At 54.8% G+C, this 19,729-nt stretch overlaps 8 protein-coding genes across 8 annotated transcripts; 3 read left to right on the top strand and 5 right to left on the bottom strand.

Moving 5' to 3' along the window:
• Nucleotides 1-1,277: 1,277 nt before the first annotated feature.
• On the top strand, nucleotides 1,278-3,454 carry B0T26DRAFT_745747 (DNA photolyase, FAD-binding/Cryptochrome; the record flags this gene model as incomplete). The annotated part of the gene is made up of 3 exons (XM_060444607.1): nucleotides 1,278-1,786; nucleotides 1,848-3,192; nucleotides 3,362-3,454. 3 exons carry the CDS (start codon nucleotides 1,278-1,280, stop codon nucleotides 3,452-3,454), a joined length of 1,947 nt encoding a protein of 648 aa, XP_060302612.1.
• A 637-nt stretch (nucleotides 3,455-4,091) lies between these two features.
• B0T26DRAFT_633656 (uncharacterized protein) lies at nucleotides 4,092-5,295 on the bottom strand (the record flags this gene model as incomplete). Its single annotated transcript, XM_060436556.1, has 2 exons — nucleotides 4,092-5,000; nucleotides 5,185-5,295. The coding sequence occupies 2 exons, from the start codon at nucleotides 5,293-5,295 to the stop codon at nucleotides 4,092-4,094; spliced, it is 1,020 nt and encodes a 339-aa protein (XP_060302611.1).
• A 1,031-nt stretch (nucleotides 5,296-6,326) lies between these two features.
• On the bottom strand, nucleotides 6,327-8,097 carry B0T26DRAFT_736605 (signal peptide peptidase-domain-containing protein; the record flags this gene model as incomplete). The annotated part of the gene is made up of 2 exons (XM_060443343.1): nucleotides 6,327-7,119; nucleotides 7,187-8,097. The coding sequence occupies 2 exons, from the start codon at nucleotides 8,095-8,097 to the stop codon at nucleotides 6,327-6,329; spliced, it is 1,704 nt and encodes a 567-aa protein (XP_060302610.1).
• Nucleotides 8,098-8,659: 562 nt separating this feature from the next.
• B0T26DRAFT_631407 (SOH1-domain-containing protein) lies at nucleotides 8,660-9,134 on the top strand (the record flags this gene model as incomplete). Its single annotated transcript, XM_060436344.1, has 2 exons — nucleotides 8,660-8,776; nucleotides 8,850-9,134. The coding sequence occupies 2 exons, from the start codon at nucleotides 8,660-8,662 to the stop codon at nucleotides 9,132-9,134; spliced, it is 402 nt and encodes a 133-aa protein (XP_060302609.1).
• Nucleotides 9,135-9,715: 581 nt separating this feature from the next.
• B0T26DRAFT_736602 (uncharacterized protein) lies at nucleotides 9,716-10,210 on the bottom strand (the record flags this gene model as incomplete). The annotated part of the gene is made up of 3 exons (XM_060443342.1): nucleotides 9,716-9,751; nucleotides 9,848-10,140; nucleotides 10,198-10,210. 3 exons carry the CDS (start codon nucleotides 10,208-10,210, stop codon nucleotides 9,716-9,718), a joined length of 342 nt encoding a protein of 113 aa, XP_060302608.1.
• An 840-nt stretch (nucleotides 10,211-11,050) lies between these two features.
• B0T26DRAFT_34402 (uncharacterized protein) lies at nucleotides 11,051-12,082 on the top strand. The gene is made up of 2 exons (XM_060434506.1): nucleotides 11,051-11,206; nucleotides 11,290-12,082. The coding sequence occupies exons 1-2, from the start codon at nucleotides 11,180-11,182 to the stop codon at nucleotides 11,923-11,925; spliced, it is 663 nt and encodes a 220-aa protein (XP_060302607.1). The 5' UTR covers nucleotides 11,051-11,179; the 3' UTR covers nucleotides 11,926-12,082.
• Nucleotides 12,083-12,631: 549 nt separating this feature from the next.
• Nucleotides 12,632-14,030, bottom strand: B0T26DRAFT_632324 (thaumatin family-domain-containing protein; the record flags this gene model as incomplete). The annotated part of the gene is made up of 2 exons (XM_060436432.1): nucleotides 12,632-13,429; nucleotides 13,518-14,030. The coding sequence occupies 2 exons, from the start codon at nucleotides 14,028-14,030 to the stop codon at nucleotides 12,632-12,634; spliced, it is 1,311 nt and encodes a 436-aa protein (XP_060302606.1).
• Nucleotides 14,031-15,052: 1,022 nt separating this feature from the next.
• Nucleotides 15,053-17,928, bottom strand: B0T26DRAFT_34316 (uncharacterized protein). Its single transcript, XM_060434493.1, has 4 exons — nucleotides 17,123-17,928; nucleotides 16,922-17,026; nucleotides 15,477-16,848; nucleotides 15,053-15,416 (listed from the first exon to the last, which is right to left on the bottom strand). Exons 1-4 carry the CDS (start codon nucleotides 17,711-17,713, stop codon nucleotides 15,217-15,219), a joined length of 2,268 nt encoding a protein of 755 aa, XP_060302605.1. The 5' UTR covers nucleotides 17,714-17,928; the 3' UTR covers nucleotides 15,053-15,216.
• Nucleotides 17,929-19,729: the final 1,801 nt, after the last annotated feature.

Genomic DNA, 19,729 nt, shown 5'->3' with positions numbered 1-19,729 from the left:
CTCACACCCATCAAGATCGAAAAGATGAGATCGCAAAGCACAGGCCACATTATTTCCCGCTTGGGAATCACATGCCGCAGCCGCAGCCGCAGTACGCATCACGGAAAATGCCCACAAAAGCAACAGAGAGGAGTCGCCGAGCAGGCGGCTTCCAAGGCACCAGCAGCCTCTGACCTCGCCTTGGGACTGGGAAAGACGGTGGTTGCACCAACCAAGAGTCGAGAAGGCAAGCGAGCGGGTCCACGAGAAACAAAGGTAGATTCCGTAACGACTCTACGACAGCCCGTGCCTGCCTCAACCCCAATCTTGAGGCTACTTCACTGCCTACCTTACCTTGCCTTGGACTGCAGGAGGATAGATGATCCCGCTAGCCTGGCATGTTCCCGGATCCACAATCTTGCAGACCAAGGTTTATTGTTGGGCTAAATTAGTGCAGCCAGATGGACGGGTTCTTGCTTGCTGGACGGGCATGCTTGGCACTCCCCCGGGGGTCCCAAGGGTCCTTCGTCCTCCGCAAACCGCTCGTCACTCTCCCTCGCCAGACAATTCCATAGGAACCGTATGCGAGACGACGTCCATCATCACATCACGTCTTGGGCTTCTCGGACGGCGCTTATCTCAATGGTCAAGCCTGGCCTCCAAGGTTCACCGACCTACCTGCGTGTCGCAGCCTCTCTGAACGCCCGGCTACTCTCGTCCCTCCTTGTTATCCGTCACGCAATTTCTAAATCCTTTTCCCCCAGACCGGGTATGCTTCACTAGGAAAGCGGCCAGGCGTGGTCAACGGCGTCTATATGAAGGCGCGGCCTTCCGCCCCCTCACTAGTCTAGAGCTTCTTCCCACACCTATCCACCTTGGGCAGCTCGAACTTAATACCACGCGAGGGCCTTCCGCCAAGTGCTTCGTCTCCGTCCTTAGGGGGGCATTATTTCCTCTTGGATACAGACTTGAGACTGTGTCCCCCCTTGCTCACAGCTGTTTCCCCCTTCATGACACGTCCGTGATTCCAGAAAGCGACACCCAAGCATCAGCTACCAGGTGTTGCTAGTCGAGTCTCGGCCCGCTGCCTCGTCTAGGACTTCATTTTTAGAGATATATAACCCAACTTTGCGCCTCGCCTTCGCCGATAATTATTGCTTCGGCGTGCTAAAGGAACAACAGTCCAATCGGAGCCGAACTGAAAAGGCAGGACACTCAACATAACCACCCCCTCAGAGCCTCCAGGTCGATCCCCAGGTCACGTCATCGGCAGCCCAGAGGTCAGTCACCACGTCGCCATGTCGGCTCCAACCAAGATCCTGATATATCTCCTGCGTCGAGACATTCGCATCGCAGACAATCCTGTACTCAACCATCTCGTCAGTGCCACGGACCATGGATTCACTCACCTGTTGCCCGTCTATGTTTTCCCTGCCAACCAAACAGAGCTATCCGGCTTCATCCGAGACGGCGGCAAAAACCCATACCCCGAGGCCCGGAGCTCGGTAGGCGGATACTGGAGATGTGGGCTCCATCGAGCCAAGTTCATGGCCGAGGCCGTCTGGGATCTCAAGAAATCACTCGAGTCTGTTGGTAGTGGCCTGGTCATCCGAGTGGGAATGGTAGCCGATGTCGTTCGAAGCCTGGTTGAAGGGCTGGCCGAGAAACACCAGAATGTGGGCGGTGTCTGGATGGTGAGCCAAGAAGGTACAGAAGAAAAGTTCGACGAACAGGCTGTGTCAGCCTTGTGCGACGGTAAGGGCGCTGATTTCAAACTGTGGGTGGATGAGAAGTACTTTATCGATGAGTAAGTCATGAGGCACCCTCCGGTGGACATTTTCTCGAGAATGCTAACGAGTGAATCCAAGTCGAGATGTCAGCATTGATAAACCGCAAGACTTGCCAGATGTCTTTACGACATATCGGAAATCTGTTGAACCTCTCAGGGAGAAGCCAAGGGCCGTCCTGCCAAGGCCGGAAAACGCATCTTTGCCCCCGATCCTTGACTTATCTGTGATTCCTTCACAAACTCCGCCGTTTAGCATCCCGGAGACCCTCGAAGGGCTTGTCGAGGCGTTAACTAGACCGGTGAAGAACTTTCTTCCTAGCGTCCCTAGGTTTCTAGAAAAGGCCGAGTCAGCTCACCCCTTCGAGGGCGGCGAGACTGCGGCCCATGCACGACTGAGCCATCTCATCAAGTCTGAGGGCATGAAAAACTACAAGGACACTCGAAACGGCCTTATTGGGACCGAGTTCAGCACAAAGCTGTCGGCTTACCTGGCACAGGGCTGTATCACCGCACGTCAGATCCATCACGTCCTTCTTAGCTACGAGGATGGCACAGACAGCACATTTGAACAGGCTGAGGGGTACGGCGCAGGTCAGAACGATGGAACTGCTGCCATCCGATTTGAGCTATTATGGCGAGACTACATGCGGCTTTGCCATCAGAAATTCAAGCACAAGCTCTTCCGCCTCGAGGGCTTCAAGGACGGGTACAAGGACGATGAGAAGAAGCCGAAATGGAAGTCTGCCGTGGTTGAACAAGCATCGCCGGATCAGAATCCCGGGCCGGGTGAGATTTCCAGCATCTTGCAACGATTCATGGCAGGAACGACGGGCATGGGCTTGATCGACGCCTCACAGAGGGAATTGATCCAAACCGGCTACACTTCCAATCGAGCGCGTCAAAATGTGGCCAGTTTCCTTGCCAAACATCTTGGCATTGACTGGAGGTACGGAGCCGAATGGTACGAGATGCTGCTGGTTGACTACGACGTGTCATCCAACTGGGCCAACTGGCAGTATGTGTCCGGAGTGGGCAACGATCCCCGTGGTGAGATGCGCATTTTCAACCCAGTCAAACAGGCATTCGACTACGACAAGGAGGGAAAATATGTTCGAGCTTGGGTTCCAGAGGTCGACAAGTTGGAAAAGCTTGAGAACGTATTCCAGGCATGGACGGCGTCCGAGGAAGAGCTCAGGGCCGCGGGTCTGGAGGACAACATCATGGTCACGGACCCTGTGAAGCGCATCGAATTCTCAGTCGACAGCAAACCAGTGAGGCAGAACAAGCGGCCGTACCCCAAGCGTAGAGGCGGACGCCAGCTCACCGGCCCGTCGGGAAGCGAGAGCAAACCTTTTGAAGAACAGGAGGGCCAAGATGGATGGAAGGACAGGGGGGCCCAGCAGACGAGCGACAAGTCACAGGGCGTCCCATCCATCCCACCAGCCAATTGGACGAGCGATCCTTTCCGAGGAGGCCCTCCTCGTGGAGGTGGCTTTGGCCGCAGAGGTCGCAACGGCCACACCAATTCCGGATATCAAGGCAGACAGCAAGGTGGCTATTACACTGGCTCAGAAGCTTCGACAAGGGGAATAGGAGGAGCGTTTCGTGGACGATATCCCCTCCCTGCTCAAGAACGTCATTGGGGAGCCCCTCTTCAGCACGACGGTTAGGCGCCGTCGACTGTAATGTTTGGGGCGTTGCCCAGTATGATGAACTTTGCGCCTGCCGGTGGTTATTATCCTTACTATGCGCCCCCGCCGCCTTGATCTGCTTTATTTGTCCGTTCCAGAAGGTCTGAGAAATGTCGGGATATGGTGTTGTGCCCGCTGTAGCGGTTGGCTTGGGGATTGTTCTGGTCACTGGGCATTGCAAGACTGCCTTGGCCCAAAGGTTGAAACATGTGGTTTTGGATTTCGCGTTACATCACCTGTCATTAACTAGAACTGGCTTAGAGATACGCCTAGCGTGTATAGCCTCGCGGGGTTTCGCTCTCTGGGACATTTATAACCCTATATAACCCTATTTTAGTAGGATTTATGAGATGGGCTGCTTTCGCATTTAATGGTCTCTACGCAGGTTTTGGTCGTAGTATATTGTGTTTACGATGTTATAAAAAGCATCTGTGAATCTCATTCACTCTTATATGTCGGTGCCGTTCAATTGTTTGACTTTTTGCTATACCGCGGCAAATGTCTGTGTTGGTGATGGGTATGAGCCGTTTCACTTTCGTGACAAATCTAACTGTGGAAGTCCCTCCTCAAGGCCGCAAGTCTTATTGAAGCAGACGAAATATAATACAACTATCTCGTATCTGGCCCGTCACTCATGTGTTTGCAGACTCGGCAAAGCTGAGCACCTCGTCCAGGGCTAGGATCTCGTAAGGGCCAAGCCTCCACCCCAGCGCCGTGGCCTTGGTCTCTGGCGTGCGCACCGCGGTGCAGATCATAAAGTCGGGCCCCATGGACCGCAGGTTAATGTTGACGTCGTCGACCTTCTTCCCGCGGAAGCGGATGTCGATGCTGTTAATGACTTGCGCGTCGTCACTGTCACTGTAGCCGGCGCCATCCTCTCGCGCTGGAACCGTCCACGCGGGCGTCGGGCGCGGCGCGCGGAAGGCACGGAACTCGAGCTCGCGCAGCCAGGCCGCCAGCAGGGCGTCGCCGGTCAGCTTGACGTAGGCCTCGCGCAGGGCCCACAGGGCGTAAAAGGCACGCAGGCGGGCGTCGGCGACGTGCTCGGGGGTGCTCAAAGTAGCTGCAGCCGCAGCTGCAGCGGCGGGGCTCGGGATCTGGTACTTGAGGTAGGCAGCCTCGCCGGGGGCAAAGACGTCGGCGTGCATGTCGACGAAGTGGGGCCAGCCGTGGGCGGGCTCGCGCAGGAGCAGCTGCAGGTCGCGGTCGCGGCGCTCCGAGGTGCACACGACGTCGACGCCGACGTCGACGGGGCCCGGGCCGGGCCAGTGGGCGACGGCGACCAGCGCAACGATGCCGGCCTGGTGGCTGACGTTGAAGGCGACGGGCTCGGCGCCCGTGGCCGGGTGGCGCCACACGGGCTTGGTGCGCGCGTCGCGCGTCATGACGGCCGCCTCGGGCCACGTCGCGCCGGCGAGCCGCGCTACGGCGTAGTGCTTGAGCAGCGCCGAAGCCGCCGCCATCTTGGCATCGCGCACGTGGTAGTACCGCAACACCCCGGTCCGCTCGGCCTCGGTCAGCAAGGCCAGCGTGCGCGAGGCCTGCGGGGGGGTGGCCGGTGTGGTCAGCCAAGGGCTCATGGCCATGGTCGTGGTATCGCATCACATCGCATCGGTTGCTAGGCTGACTGCCGGTCGCCTTGTTCGGGTGCGAAAAAGAAAGGGGTAGGGGAGAGGGGCAAGGGCGAAAAGGGGTTAGAAGCTTTGCCTTTTGGCATGGACTTACATGGGTCTCGAGGAGCCGCGTCTCAGTGGCTTCGGGCCACCAGGTCCGAGTGTCGAGGATCCACTGGACGAGGACAGGCTTGGTGTTGCTGCTTGTCGTTGCCGCCGCCATTTCTCTTGTTGGTTGGTTTGCCTTTTGCAGCCTGTTGCTGTTGCCTTGACATGTCTAGGTTTCGTTGCTTGTGGTGAATGGGCCGGATTCGGATTCTGCATGAGCGGATCTATTCATGCATTGCCAATCGGTCCAATCGAGATTTGGTGAACACCTCGGGCAGCCTAATTGGGGTTCTGTCCCACGCCGCATGCATTTTACAGCGGATGTGCTAGGCGACGTGATAGAAGGACTCCGAAGCTAACCACCTTGTATTTTGTCTCTTGGGGGGTGGCCAGTCAGCAGCGGCAGGCGGCCGAGCCCGTGAATTCAAGGTTCTGGCAGCATAGGGGCTTGTCATATCCATACAGTACGAATACATAAGGTAGGTATCAACTTACTCCGAAATTCACGCCTTGCCCGCTTCCTCCTCTCCATGTTATCTTGATTTCCACCGATGAGAGAGGATTGCTAGTTCTAGTTACACTCCTTGCCAAAGAAACAATAATCAGTCCCCGTGCTAGCAAAAGGGAGGGGTGGAGGTGGAAGGAAGATCAAGAACTGTGACAGCTTGAGGCGTCCGAAGCCGAACCGTTAGGGAAAAGGGGGGAAAAGTGGCCTTGTGTCCCAATACGCAGATCTAGTTGACGGTTCGTCCCGTCCTGCGTATCAATAGATAGCAGTTGAGCCGAAACACGTAGGTAGTATTTTTACATCCCATAAATTCCATAAATTCCATAAATACATATTCTCAGCCATCTCTACGTTTTCCCGTTACACATGGGAAGCCCCCTTACCCTATTCCGTGTCTTGTCGGGCTTGTTTTCACTGTCCCTCTGAGAGAACCCTGAAGCAACCCATTTGAGGATGCCGTGGGCAAGATTGGTTGACTCGTGCGTCCGAGTTGATACATCTAATGACGGTGAATAACAAATGGAATTATTTTGTACGTACATGTATCTGCTTCCTGCACCATGTAGTAGTCTTTTCCAATAACTCCGACCCAAAATGCACCTTGACCGATCCCCGTCCCCATAGGGAATTCATGCCGACTACTCCATTTTGGGAGCGTTGTGACGTGGGGCAGTAATGGAGAAGTGGAAAACCTCGTAGTCGTCGGTTTTTTTCTTCCTTTCAGCTACCGACTTCACTTTTTCAGTCTCCCCTTCTGCCTCCTCAACAGCCTTCGCCGGTTCCTTGTCCCCTGGACTCTTTTGATCGATTTGTTTCACGATCTTGCCGTTGGGATCCAACTCAACAATGACATCCTTGGTGTCTAGGCTACCGTCTTCCGTGTACTCCCATATATCCTTTAGTTCACCACGAACCAAGGCGGTAAGCCAAACGGACCCAGTCACTCCCGGGACTAAGTAAAGAAGTGCCGGTTGCCCATGACTAAAAACCAAAAGCATAGTCAGAGTTAGGAGCATCCCGAGAGCGTAGCCAACCATGGATGCGTAGAAATAGGGCTTCGGAAAAGCCGTGGCGACAGTTGCTGAAGTCGCCGCTGGGATAGGTGAAGTTCGTCCGAGCTTGGTAGTCCAGAATCTGTTTCCCCACTGGCTTCGAGAATCGACGTAGATAGCTTTCACTTGTCGATATTGTGTTTCGGTCGTCTTGATTGTCTCTCCCGGCGAACTAGATGTAAGCTCGGACGTCAACTGGACTGGCTCGAGTTTGATCCTTGTTTGATAAGAACGGTGCAGGTCGAATCGAAGGGCCAGTCCTATGAGCAGGCCGGGAATAACGATGTCTCCAAGGCCAAGCATACTGACACCCTTAGTACCCCGAAAGACCAGCTTTATGGGAGCATCAATTTTTGTTGCCACCGCGATCATGAAAGGGCTGAGTGTCTAGGTCAGTCGCGAAATCCGAGAGAAAGTGCGGGGAAGAGAGGTGCGGAAAAACTCACGTGTAAAAGACCATGACTATGTCATATACAAAGAGACCAACCAGGACCATGGTTCCAATAGCAAAAGAGGTGGGAGACATCAGGGCAAACGCAGTGTAGCTGAAGGCAGAGCCTAGAAGGTTGGACAAAACGTGCCAACCCGCCAAATAGTAGACAATGGCAATCCCGATGGAGACAACAAAACCAAGCAGATTATTGAGCTTCAGGTTGAAATTAACATGAATTAGGCCGTGCATCGCCAGCCGGGCTGTCCATTCCTCGGTGAAGAGGTGACGGATTTCCCACACAATCTGGCTTGCACGGTCCGAGAGCCGCAGATTTGACAAGGGCCCAGGGAACGGAGTTTGCTTTCCCTCGGCCAGGATCTCGGAGTCCTCTTCATTGGGGTAGGTCAGGAACTGACAGCGGCGGACGGGATCGATGCGGTAGATTCTGCCGCTGCGATCTGCCCATATAGTTGGAAACACCAGGCTGGTGAGGATTTCCAAGGCATCCATGGAAAGCCTACCCAAGCTTGCGATGGAGATGGTCGACATGTATACACGTAGAATCCGATTCAGGATGTCAGGCTCTTGGAGCCACTCGATGAGGTAGTATAGACCGATAAGAACGGCGCCAGCCATGATGGGAAGCATGATGGCATCCGACGCAGCAAACCCCTCGGTAAACTGGTCATCCTTTGGCTTCTTGCCGTTCACATCGCGCTTCGCTAGCGCGGCAGACGGCGGGCGGCGGAGTGAGCCATGGGCGCCAATCCAAATAATGCCCAAGGCACTGAGGATCACCTGGGCTTCAAATAGAAGAAAGCTTGGCTGAACTAGCATGCCAAGAGCAAATGGGGCGGGTGCCGCATCATGGGTTGAGTTTGATAGCCCATCGGTGACGTCGACTGTCGTGTTTCCGGACGTCATGTCGAGTCCTTGACCTTGGCCCTGAGATGTAAACGAAGTGTGGGAGTCGGAGATGCGAACGACGTGGCAGTGTGTCTGGGCGGCACTGTAGTTCTCGAATTATTATCACACGAGTGAAGAAGAATGTGCTTCCACGAGGCCAGATGTCCTTCTGTTCATGTAAACAGAAAAGCAAACATGGAAAGAAAGAATGCGCTAATACATCTCATGCCTCTCCAAGTGTTTGGTTTGGACAAACAACGGAATGGAGACATGCAAAATAAATTAGGCTGTGTGCCGTCTCACGGTGGTGGGCGGCCACCTAGCAGCCGGTAGTGGGGGGGCCGCACGGGCCAGCGTCAACGCCCTGCCAGTGGGTCGTGTCCCACAGTTGGCAGGCAGTTCATCAGGGTTCTTTCAGCTCTCTCACTGTCTCAGCCTTATTTCACGATCCGTCAACCATAAACACATTTCCAACCTTCAATTCATCTATCTACAAAACGAGAACACGATTGTTGCACAGTCACGTCACCAGAAAGGAAACCTAATACACAAAATACAAGGCACACAACTCAACTCGAAAATGGCTTCCGGCCCAATGTCAGTCGACAGCTCAACCAAAGAGCCGCCCGCTGAGCCCGGAGCCAATCAGGATGAGCCCAAATACGGTGGCTACACTCGTTTCGAGCTAGAACTCGAGGTAGGCACTTTCTTTCCTTTCATTTTATTTTGTTTCGTCCTGTGTCCTCTGTCTAACATTATACTCTGTCCAGTTTGTCCAGTCGCTTGGCAACCCTCAGTACTTGAACCATCTCGCGACCCGCAAGTTTCTCACTGATCCTCGCTTCGTCGCCTATCTCAAGTACTTGCTGTACTGGGCTCGCCCGCCCTACCTTAAGTACCTGACTTACCCGGGCCCCACTTTGAAGCATCTCCAGCTCCTCCAGGAGGAGAGATTCCGCGAGAACATCATTTCCCCGGAGCTCGTCCACCAGCTCATTGCCGAGGGCATGAAGGCCGGGGTAGAGTGGCATCAAGAGACCGAAACAAAGCCTTGAGGGAGGACGCCTAAAATAATGCCACGCCCTTGGCAATATAGGCCAACAAGGCAAAGGATCTCAATTCTTACTCGATGGATTACTCCACCCCAGCAGATGTCTCCACCCCGGCATGGAACTCGAACGAGGACTCCCATACGGTAGCGGACTCCAACTCGGTAGCGGATTCATGAGAGTGGGTGTAAGTATTTGGGCGGTAGCATGAAGTAATTGTTTCGAGGGAGGCCTCAGGACATATCGTCCATGTCACGGAAAGGCGTTTAAAGACGGGGAAATGATTCTCATGACAATGTCCTTACTCAAATATTTGCGGCTACCAACTTCGCACGGAAGTGAATAAGTGGCCGTTATGGCGCCATGTTCGGGGGTCGGAAAGGTGTTCTTGTCCTTATAGAGACCTCCTAATAAGCCGCGGCCGAGGCGTGGTATTCAATGACTGTTGAAAAGCGTAAAGTCTGTCGGATAGATCCGAAAAATAAAGAAAAAAGCATCTAGTCAACGCCTCGCCATGTTACGTCTTCCGTCCCTTTTGTTGAGCCTGCTACCCAGATTTTCCCTTTTGCTTATACATCGACCCCCCTTCAGTTTTCTCTCCACCGGCTTCCACACGTCATGCACTGCACATCACTTGTCAGCTATTGATCTTCTCGTCAGGCAGAGTATCAGAGAGAGCTAAGAGATGGAGACGTCAGGGCGTAGCGAGATCTCATTACCTTGTAAAAGGTCGTCATAGGCTCATCGGCGCTGCGAATTTGTACTTGGAAGAAGGCAGCTTCGAAGCCATTGCAATTTGCCATGGTACACTGGACACGACCTTTCTGAGCATTGTCCCATGCCCCTGGCCCGCCGAATACGTCTTCTTTTTCTTTGTGCGGGAATGTCTTTCGCGAGTAGTAGATGTTCTTGTCGTCGATGGGAAGCTCATACGGACACGTCCTGCACTCGAGCCTGTTGCCGCCCGTGTCCATCCGGGAAAGGATGAGAAGGTTGGCGCAGTATGGGCAGACTGGGATCGAGGTTAGTTTCGGGTATGAGAGTAGTAAAAGTAGGCGGTCATATTTACATAGGATTGGCATCTTGGCGTTCTGCTTATAATCAAGCCTGAGGTTTAAAGATGGGTTGTGGCCGTCACTGGCTCGGGAGTGGATTACAGCTCTGGCCTGGAATTTTTAGAATCGAGAAGCGCCTTATCACGGGTTCTCAAATTATTGATGAGATGAGGAAGTCGCGTTTGGCGACTCAGCGAGGTAAACTTGGAGAATTTTCCAGGTACCCCGCCGCCTCCTCCAGAGAAACGTAAAATCTTAAGAAGCTTTGACAAAGCATCTAAACCCTGAGAGAATATATAAAATGCCCAACTATGCCTGCTGACTCGGTGAAGCTCAGATTTAATGGCGAATTCTCTCTTTGTCAGCCTGGCAAGTTGAGCCTTTGGAGCGCCGTAACGGATTTCGGGTTGGTGAGGCGTTGACATCACCTCAGCCTGAAACATTGCTGCCGGAACCCACCGAAACCATATCTACGGTCGCTAAAATAGGGAACAGGCTTGCAGCACTAGCCCCCCCCCCCCCCCCCCCCCCTCCCCGGCGCGGGTGGACCGAACATCGCGGCCATCTGCAACCTAACGACCCCTGTCGACTTTCGTACCAGGAACCCAGTGCAGGTAATACGTCGTAAATACCAAGTAAACGCTCGCGCTGACGGGGTTCTGCGGCGCTGCCTGACGTCGGGTGCCACACCTAGACACTCTGCCACCTCCTGGCCAGCTCTGTAGAGTGACAACCATACACACTGCTTGAAGCTACCGCGCGTCTCTGCGACAGTCAATATATCTTGCGCCCCTGACTGACTTGTTTTTTCTCTCGTCCGCATTCTCTTTGCCCAGTAGAGAAGTTTGCGCGTGTAGTGTTTTCGCCCCCCGAAACCAAACCTTCGGCGGGTGTACCTGTCATCTCCCCGTTTCTGCTGCCGTTGTAGCCGCGCCGCCACTCGTCGTCGTCGTCCACCTCAGCTTCGACGGAGCACAGCGTACGACGGCTTGAACCATGGCAGGCAAAGAAGAGGAACATGAGGTTCGTTGAAGCTGCTCCCACGTTTTGGCGAGTACGCAAAATAGAGTTGAAGAAATACTCAAGATCAAACCCCCACCACACAGGGCGCCTCCGCCAAAGAGATTCTCGTCGAGGCGTGCCGGCGCAACAACCCGGAGCTCCTGGCCGAGATGCTCGAGGGCAAGTCCGACGACGAGATCGCGCGGCTGCTGAACGAGACGACGACGGTCATGGGCAACCACCTGTACCACGAGGCGGCGTTGCGGGGCAACTACGAGATCATCGACACGCTGCTAGACCAGCCGGGCTTCGAGTGCGACCCGGTCAGCCGGGTCGAGGGCGACACGCCGCTGCACAGCGCGATACGGTGGATCAACAGCGAGCCGGCGGAGCAGCACGAGTTTGGCAACGCCCTCGTTGACATGATGCTTGAGGCCGGGTCCAACCCGCGCCACAAGAACAAGGGCGGCCTGACGCCGGTGCAGCTAGTCGACCCGCGCAATACGGGCCTGCGCGAGCTGATCCGGAAACACGAGTACGCCAACCTCAACGCCGGCGACTTTGTCCCCGCCAGCGAAGTCTCTGGCGGCGCGAGCAACGCCAACAACGGCACCAACCAGCAGGCTGCTTCTACTACATACGCGCAGGACAAAGACAGCGACGACGATGCCGAGTTTAGCGGCAGCGACGAAGAGGAGAGGGCCGAGTGGGAGAGGAGACGAAGGGCAAAGAAGAGTTGAACAGCGAGCCAGCGCCGGGCCGAGAAGGTGGATTATAACTAGGGGGGATGGATTGTATCTAACGGAGGGAAGCTGCATGTATGTCGGCTCGAACTAATGCAGCGTTTGCTTCTTATGGGACAAATGAGGCGACTGGCGCATGTAGCTTGCGAAGGGAACTGTTTCGTCTATCACATGCCCATTACCATTATCACACTGTTCTGGTGACTAGCGAAAGATAGGCATCCACCAACGTCGTTACGCCTGTTTTGACAAGCCATTTCTCCTCGAAAATTGTCCTGGTGGCTGGGGAGATAGAAGCAAGTCGACAATTATGTACTTGGTTGAAGAGACTTGTCTGAGCGCAATCTCTCGGCTTGCTCATTACACTAGGTACCCTCTATTCTGTTCGTCCTCTCGTGTAAGTCACCTCCGGACCTGCGGCATGGGCGCAGACTTTCGGAATCATACAAGGCTTACACGGGTTGAGTTTTTGCACTCGTTGGGTTAGGAAACAATGATGTATTCTGAACCCTAGGGTATCTGTTGAAGTCAAATGCGCCTCACCGCTTATATAAGGGGGACGTATAGGGAGTGGGAATAGGGGTATGTATAGGGGGCATTCCATCTTTGCAGCCGAGCCCTCCATGCCAAATCCAGAAGCAACAATAGAGACACGGCTTTCTTTATCTTACCGATCCTGGCTCGAAAAGCACATAACTTAATACTAGGCCATCATTGCCGCCCATAATATCGCCGTCGTCCCGAGTAACGGCCAAGCCCTCAGAGGCCGGAGCGTGCCTGCGCTACTCGGCGGGGGATGCGTCTCGATGTACGTGATGTTGGTTAGGGCGTCAAGCATCTCTCTGGTAACCCCACCGCCAGATCCGAGAGCACGGAGCTGCGGGCCAAACGTCTCGAGGATATTGGTGCTTCGGCCCTCGGGACAAAATACAACCTGCCAGCCGCCGCCGGTCGGGATGATGAAAGTGCTGGTCTGGTCATCGAAAGCATAGCTGTACGCATCCGGACAGACCGCCTTGGCCTGCTCGCTGTACAGACTCGGCCGGCACACGTTTGGGTCGTTGTACTCGCCCGTGCAACAGTCCTCGGGGTTGTTGGTCGAGGCACACGCCGACAGGCAGGGGTCAAAGACGGGTCGCTGGATGTAGTCGTCCGGGTACGGGTAGATCCCGTCGCCGGGCCTCGACGGCGGGTACTCCTGCAAGTCCCAGGGACACCAATCGGCCACCCCTCTGTTCGTCTGGGCCGACTCGTACGGCATCGGAAACGTCGCGTTGGTGTAGGCCAGCCCGGTTCTAGAGGGCTCGCCCAGGTACCCAGACGAGGCGATGCACGCACAGTTGGTCAAGTTGGGCGGGATCCACGTCGTGTTCTTCGCCGGGATATAGACGATAGCCAGGGGCAGGTTGTAGCCGTCGACAAGTGATATGTCGTAAAACGTTTGCTTGCCGTCCATGCCGCCAATGAGGTTGAACTCGGCTAGGGTAGTTGGGACTTGGCCCTTGACAACGACACGCGCATGTTAGCTACCTGACAACCTCGTGGTCGCGAGCCTTTCTTGTGGTTTGCGCGAGCTTGGCACAACTTACAGTGAACTCGCAGTCCAGCCTTCCAAAGCAGTCCCCCGTCGAGCAAGCCGCCCCATTTCCATTCACGCCATTGAGGTTACTGGGCCCGCTCCCGTCGTCATTGAACGAGCAGTTCGTCCGTCCCCACACTCGGCCTTGCCAGTCCGGGCTGACATACATCTGCATGCTGTTGCCCCCCTCGAGGGCGAAGCCGCCGGTGCCAGGACCGATGCCATTCTGGGTGCCGATTCCGGGCCACAGGGTTTCGTGGCAATTGTTCGTGACAACCAGAGGAATAGACCTTCCGGCGGCACCGGCCGTTGTTGTTGTTGTTGTTGTATTTGTGGGCGAGACGCCTGCCGCTTGCCTGGGAAGCAGCGACAAAGGTATAAGAAGTCGACTTGTAAGTCTCCCGAGGCGACTCCGAGTCGGCCTTTTGGTATTCACGGAAGCTGGCCCCAGCGGCCTAATGTCCTCCCTGTCCTGTCTCTGGTGGATTATGCTTCTTGTGCCTTCAAGCAGTACTTTGGACATCTTTGACAGTCATATCATGAATGGCCGGAACGTGCTTTTTCACCGGCTGCCACCACGGGGCAAGGCCGGATTATCGATGATGAGGCGTGTCAGAATATACTGGAAAACACCTAGGGGTAGGTAGGGTCGAGAGAACGGCAATAACAGATTCTAAGGGAAATGCAGACGAGGATAAGGGTGGGTTGGCGAAAGTAGCACGTCGATGAAACCAAGATACGATCTCAGAAGAGGGAAAATGATGCAGAGGGCAGGGCCCATCAAGACCACCTATCACCCATCATTGGGTCAGCGACCCAGGTAGTGGTCTATCTACATTCTTGCAAAGGCGAGAAAGGGCAAACGGGTTGCGCGGCCTTGCTGTATGTTGTTGCCTCTTCGACAAAATGGCAGGAGATGGTGGGAACGTGGAAGCTGGGCCATTTCCATGGCAGCGCAAGGTCAGAGGGAAATGACGCAGGAACGATTGGCCTTCGACAACAGCCACGCCTGGCTGTCGAAGGTGGCGCAGATCACCTCTAGCGAAGCGGGCGATGAAACACATTTATCACAGTGGCAGCTTCCTGTCGTTGTTGGGGTGCTTCAACTGTCAGGGTAGTCAGGGGACACTCCCAGAGACGCAAGCTATCACGTCATGTCCCGCAAAGCTGGGAATTCGCGGCAGCATTGAAGTCAAACCTAACACGGTACATACATGCAAGGTACCGCAGAACTCCATCCCATTCCCGACCTCATTTCAGGCACTTGAGAATCTTTGTAACGACGCCACTTGAATTTCAGTTGCTAGATAATTCTAAGCATTCCATACATAATCAACCAGTGCTCCCTTATATCTCTATCAGAAATGGCGCAGAACTTTGAGAACCCGCGACTCATCTTCAACTCGTAGATATATCCCCACACAACGCGACTTTCATTCCCTGATCCCAGAATGGGAGATGTTGCGCCTCATATCGGCTTGAGACGGGGTCATGTCGTCTTGGTTCATTCCTCACCTCGTGACTCCGCCACGAACACGGCCGCTCTGCCTTTACCCCCCTGAGCGTCGACCGCCTTTCACCCCAGCCCACTGCTGCTCGCCGACCAAACCCAGCCAAAACACATCCACGTCGCTAATCAAGAGGTATCATTGGAGATCCGATGCGCTGGAAATTCAAAAGCAACAACTCCGTCAAATGCGACTTCCACCCTATCTGAATCGGGCGCGGCATCGGCCCATGACCTCGCCTTGGCAGACAAGCTCGGCGCTGAATTCGGAGCCATCTAGCGTCAAGTAGATGTCAAAATAAACACGGTAGAATGTTCCTTGCGGCGTGTCCATTCGCTCAAAGTCCTTCTCCAGATTTTTGCGTGAGAGGTCCGAGGTGAGCGTGACAACTTCCTTGATTCCTGTTGCAAAACGCGTGTTAGCATGTCAATCTCGCCCAAATATTACAACGAGATACTTACTTGGATCCTTTGTGTACTCTGGGCAGACATCGTCGTCGCAGGCATACAGTATGTCCTCGTACATCAAAGTGGCACCAGGCGCCACTTGCCGGAAAAATGACACCTTGACAGGCTCGCCAATCTTCACCTTTTGGCCCTTCTGGACAAATATTTGTCGCGTGAATTTGCATCGATCCTTGCCATCGAGCGACGGCACGCGGTATGCCTCGGGGTGGTAGCCCTCTTTGAATGGCTGCAGGGTGGCCATGAGATAATGACGACGCGCAATGCGATGAGTAATCACCCTTTCCGTGATACCGGCAGTAACGGCGCCCTTGACAATGGCAGCAACCGAGTCCATGGGCCGAACAACCTTGGATTGGAACTGCGGCGGGACATGGAGCTTGATCTGTTGGAAGAGGTACTCCGAAGCGCCAAACCCACCGACAACCAAGATGTTCTGGAGCGTACGGTTTTGCGCCTGGATGGCAATGATCTGATTCCGGACCAGCTCTAGAATCCTGTTGACCACAGGTTCGAAGCACTGGAGGATTTCCTCGTTTGTGAAGGTCATGTATCCTTCTTCGATGCCAGCCTCGGGAAACTCGGCCTCGATGCCAACATCAACAGCCCACTTTTGGCCGTTGTTTCGGAAATCGGCCTTGATTCTGTTCTCAAAGTCCATAATGCACTTGGCATAGACACGACCAGCAGTCTTGGATCCATCCGGTAGCTTCATCTTACGAATCTTTGTCCGGAGGATATTGCTGAAATTTCGGTTCAAGGCAGTCGAGCCGCACGAATCACCTGATCCGGCCGTGCACTCGGCCACGGTGAAGGGATTCTCGTCCTCGACTTCGTAGGCGATAAGATCGACAGTTCCGCCACCGCAATCGACGATGAGGAGAGCATCGTGAACTTTGAGGTTCAGCAGGCCCGTCTTGGAGCAGAACAGAGCCGCAGCCTCTGGCTCGCTGACCAGTGTCAGGCGATTATCGTTCTCGTCGCGGAGGAAGCCGGCCTGAATGGCAGCAGCTCTGGTAGCTGCCTTTCCAGCATCGTTCCAAATCGCAGGCACGGTTAGATAATAGCGAATGTTTCTTTCCTCGCGGTTGAACACCTCGCCGAGTGTCTTCTGGAGGGCCGCGCGCATCGCTTGGCGGAGTTTGAAGAGATAATCGGCAGCCACGTCGATCTCCGACTTTCCGGGAGGGAGAGGCGGCAGGTTGATAGGATCGATGTAGGTATTGCCAGACAACATCAACTGAAGCTTGAACCACTCAACCTTTTGTACGCCTGGTTTGGGGTATCCGGTGGGGGCAAGGGCATCGGCAATGTCGGGGCCCCAGCCCACAACCTTCTGATACTGGTCATAGTACAGGACAGTAGGGATCTAATGAACAAGACACGGAAGCTTGGTTAGTGCGACGCCAATGCGATGCGATTGCGATGCAGCAAGAACCAACCTTTTGCTTGGTGTATGAGCCGGCGCCGGGCCATTCGGTGATAATGTCTTCCTTTGCCTCGTTATTCGAAGCGAAAGCGAAAGCGACGCCCGAGAATGTAGTACCCTGCAATGTTAAAAAGTAGAGGGCGCGTAGGTTAGCACAGCCCGTTTGCGCAAGACATCAAGACGGCACACCACTGAGTGGATAGGGCAAACCTACGAAGTCGATGCCGACGATCAGCTGGGCCTTACTCCGGCTGTTGCCCTCGACCTCTGCGGCAGCATTGCGCGTGTAAGGAGCCTGTTGTTGCTGCTGAGGAGGCGCCTGGGGGTAGCCAGGGCCGCCAGCGTAGCCCGGAGGGCCGCCGGGGACGGGAGCGGGGTTGCCCTGCATGTTCATAACGGGCGGGGGGTACCCGGAGACGGGGGGAGCGCCCGTGTTGATAGGCGGAGGGCCACCGACCATTTGCGACGGTGGGGTACGGGGTTGGCCTTGAGCCAGAGGACTGTTGCGATCGACGGGGCCGGGAGGGCCTTGGGGATAGTTTGCCGAGTAGCTGGGTGGTCGCGGACCAGCACCTGGATGATTCATTTGGAGGCTCTGTTGCGAGGATGTGGAAGCAATCGAGGGGGCGGGCCCGGACGGGAACAGCGGCGGTATTTGAGGGGGGGCTCCAGGTCCTCCCAGAGGCGGGGTACGAGGCTGAGAGAACGAGACGGGGAGCGGAAGGTCGGTCGGCTGTATGACAGCCGTCGATTTGCGTTTGCCAAAGCCAAAGCCTATCTTCAGGCGCGAGTTCTGAGAACTCATAAGGGGTTGCGTCCTGAGAAAGGAGAACCGGCGAGCTAAAAGAAAAAGAAAGACGGGAATCGAGAGGACCTGGGGAGGGGGCGAGGGTTGGCTGGCGGGCTGGTGGGCTGGCTGGCGGGCTGGGCTGGACTGAATTAAGGTGAGGTGGGCTGTGGGCTGTGGATTGCGCTGCTGGACTGGGCTGCGCTGAATTTGGACCTAGGAATTTGGAAGGAGCGGAGGGGGAGGGAGGGGAGGCGCCAAAGAATGGAAGAGAGAGCTGCAAGCTGAATTGGGGGGGTACGACAGTGGACGGGTCCACCACAGGATCGGGAAAACGTCTATCTAGGACTTTAGAGGCTATCCTAGGTATCTCATCCTACATATCTGTACCTACCACCTAAGATATGCGCATACAGTACGGAGTACCTCGTCTCGATGGAAGTACCTAATGGAAGGTAGAGTAGGTCGGGCAGCGAGCTGGTCTGGGGCGCTGGCGTGCTCTCTCCAGACCGTTCTCTCTCCAGGCCGTCGGGTTCGTTCCCCAGGTCTCAAAAGGGGGGCGCGGGTGTCTCTCTCGCAGTGCTTGCTTTGGAGGTCGGGGGTGGGGCCCCAGGACGAAGGACGAGTAAAGGTCCTCAGGTAAGCCCGGCGACAGGGGGTGCAAAAAGGAGACCTTCTGTGGCTGCGGTGGTCTAGCTGTAAAGTCGCCGATGAATGGTCTTCAAGTTGGCTGATTGCTCTCGGCCTTCTGCACAGCTGACCCACGTTGGTACGGGAGTACGGAATAAGGCTGAGTGAGTATCCAAAATTCTGGGCTTAGCTAGCAATGCTTCTAGGTTCCCAATGCCACGGCGGGGAAGAAGTGACCCGACCGTTGGGTTCAAGTTTTGATAATAGCCAACCCAATGAGAGCTGATGGACCTCAAACATGGAAGTTGAGACGGGAGAGGGGAGCCGACAGAAGAGGGACGAGAAACTTTTTACTGGGGACGTATCAAATACCAGGCATGGCACCGCCACAGAGCCTGCCTGACTGTGTCGCGATAATCGATATCGATGCCTGGGCTTGCAAAGGTTTGCAAACCTGAATGAAGACTGGAGATAGTGCGACGAGAATTAGAAGTGAAAAGCACCACCTCCCCCGTCTCAAATCACCCAACTTGTGTTACTATGCCATCCTCTCTCCGCTCAATCCTCTTCGTTTTCCACCCTGGACGAACTCTTGGGGGTGTGCCTCTCACTGTGTCACACAATCCGATCGTCATGCTCCCGGAGGCTACCTACTTGCTTTCGGGTCGATAGCCAGCCGAGGAGCGGAGGCCGAATCGTCAATAGCTCCTTCATATCACCCAGGACACGACAAGTTTACTGCCTACTTTGCCTAGGTATATTACTCATATCAACAGCCAGCTTTGGAGCTAAAGCTGTTCGCAAAACGGCGGGGCCAAGGGCCGAACGCTGTTTGCTCCATGGGAAATGCCTACACAAGATCCTTCCGCCTCAGACCTTGGCTCGAGGATGCAAATTCTAACCATCTTGCTGTTAGGTCAGTATGGTTCGTTCAGTACGCCGAACTCGCAGCTCGCAATCCATCATCAATTCACTCGTTCCAGAGGATCACAGTCCGTTATTCTCATTAACTCCTCAAATTCTACCACTACGCCAAAGACTCAACTTACCTCTAGGTATGTACATTGGTGCGGTAAGCACCATAACCATTTAGCAAAGCAGAATTTAGACTCAAAGCGTCAGAAACTGACACAGGATCAATTCCTCCCCTCGATGGTAAAAGATTACTTCGAGTTCTTTGTCGAAAGCCTGGGTCTTACTAACAGGAGTGGGGTTCACACCCACATCCCCATCCAGGTCAGCACGGCTGAGGCGGCTTTTACCGACCCTCTTTCGTCCTTTCTCGTGCAACTATGTTCAGCGTGTGGAAATACCTAGGCAGCGGCCGAATAAAAGTGTCTTCAAGCTGATCGATGCGGGGTCAGGCAGCGTGTCGTCGATATAACAGCAGTGTATCCGTCCAGA

The sequence above is a fragment of the Lasiosphaeria miniovina genome (genome assembly GCF_030549165.1).
Source record: "Lasiosphaeria miniovina strain SMH2392-1A chromosome Unknown B0T26scaffold_1, whole genome shotgun sequence".
Taxonomy (NCBI): Eukaryota; Fungi; Ascomycota; class Sordariomycetes; order Sordariales; family Lasiosphaeriaceae; genus Lasiosphaeria; species Lasiosphaeria miniovina.
This window is presented reverse-complemented; position numbering and strand designations above follow the sequence as displayed.

Coding starts and splice junctions, on each gene's coding strand:
- B0T26DRAFT_34402 (XM_060434506.1), top strand. CDS start 11,180: ATGGCAGGCAAAGAAGAGGAACATGAG. Junction 11,207..11,289: donor GCAAAGAAGAGGAACATGAG/GTTCGTTGAAGC, acceptor CCCACCACACAG/GGCGCCTCCGCCAAAGAGAT.
- B0T26DRAFT_34316 (XM_060434493.1), bottom strand. CDS start 17,713: ATGAGTTCTCAGAACTCGCGCCTGAAGATAGGCTTTGGCTTTGGCAAA. Junction 17,027..17,122: donor TGATCGTCGGCATCGACTTC/GTAGGTTTGCCC, acceptor TTAACATTGCAG/GGTACTACATTCTCGGGCGT. Junction 16,849..16,921: donor GCTCATACACCAAGCAAAAG/GTTGGTTCTTGC, acceptor CTTGTTCATTAG/ATCCCTACTGTCCTGTACTA.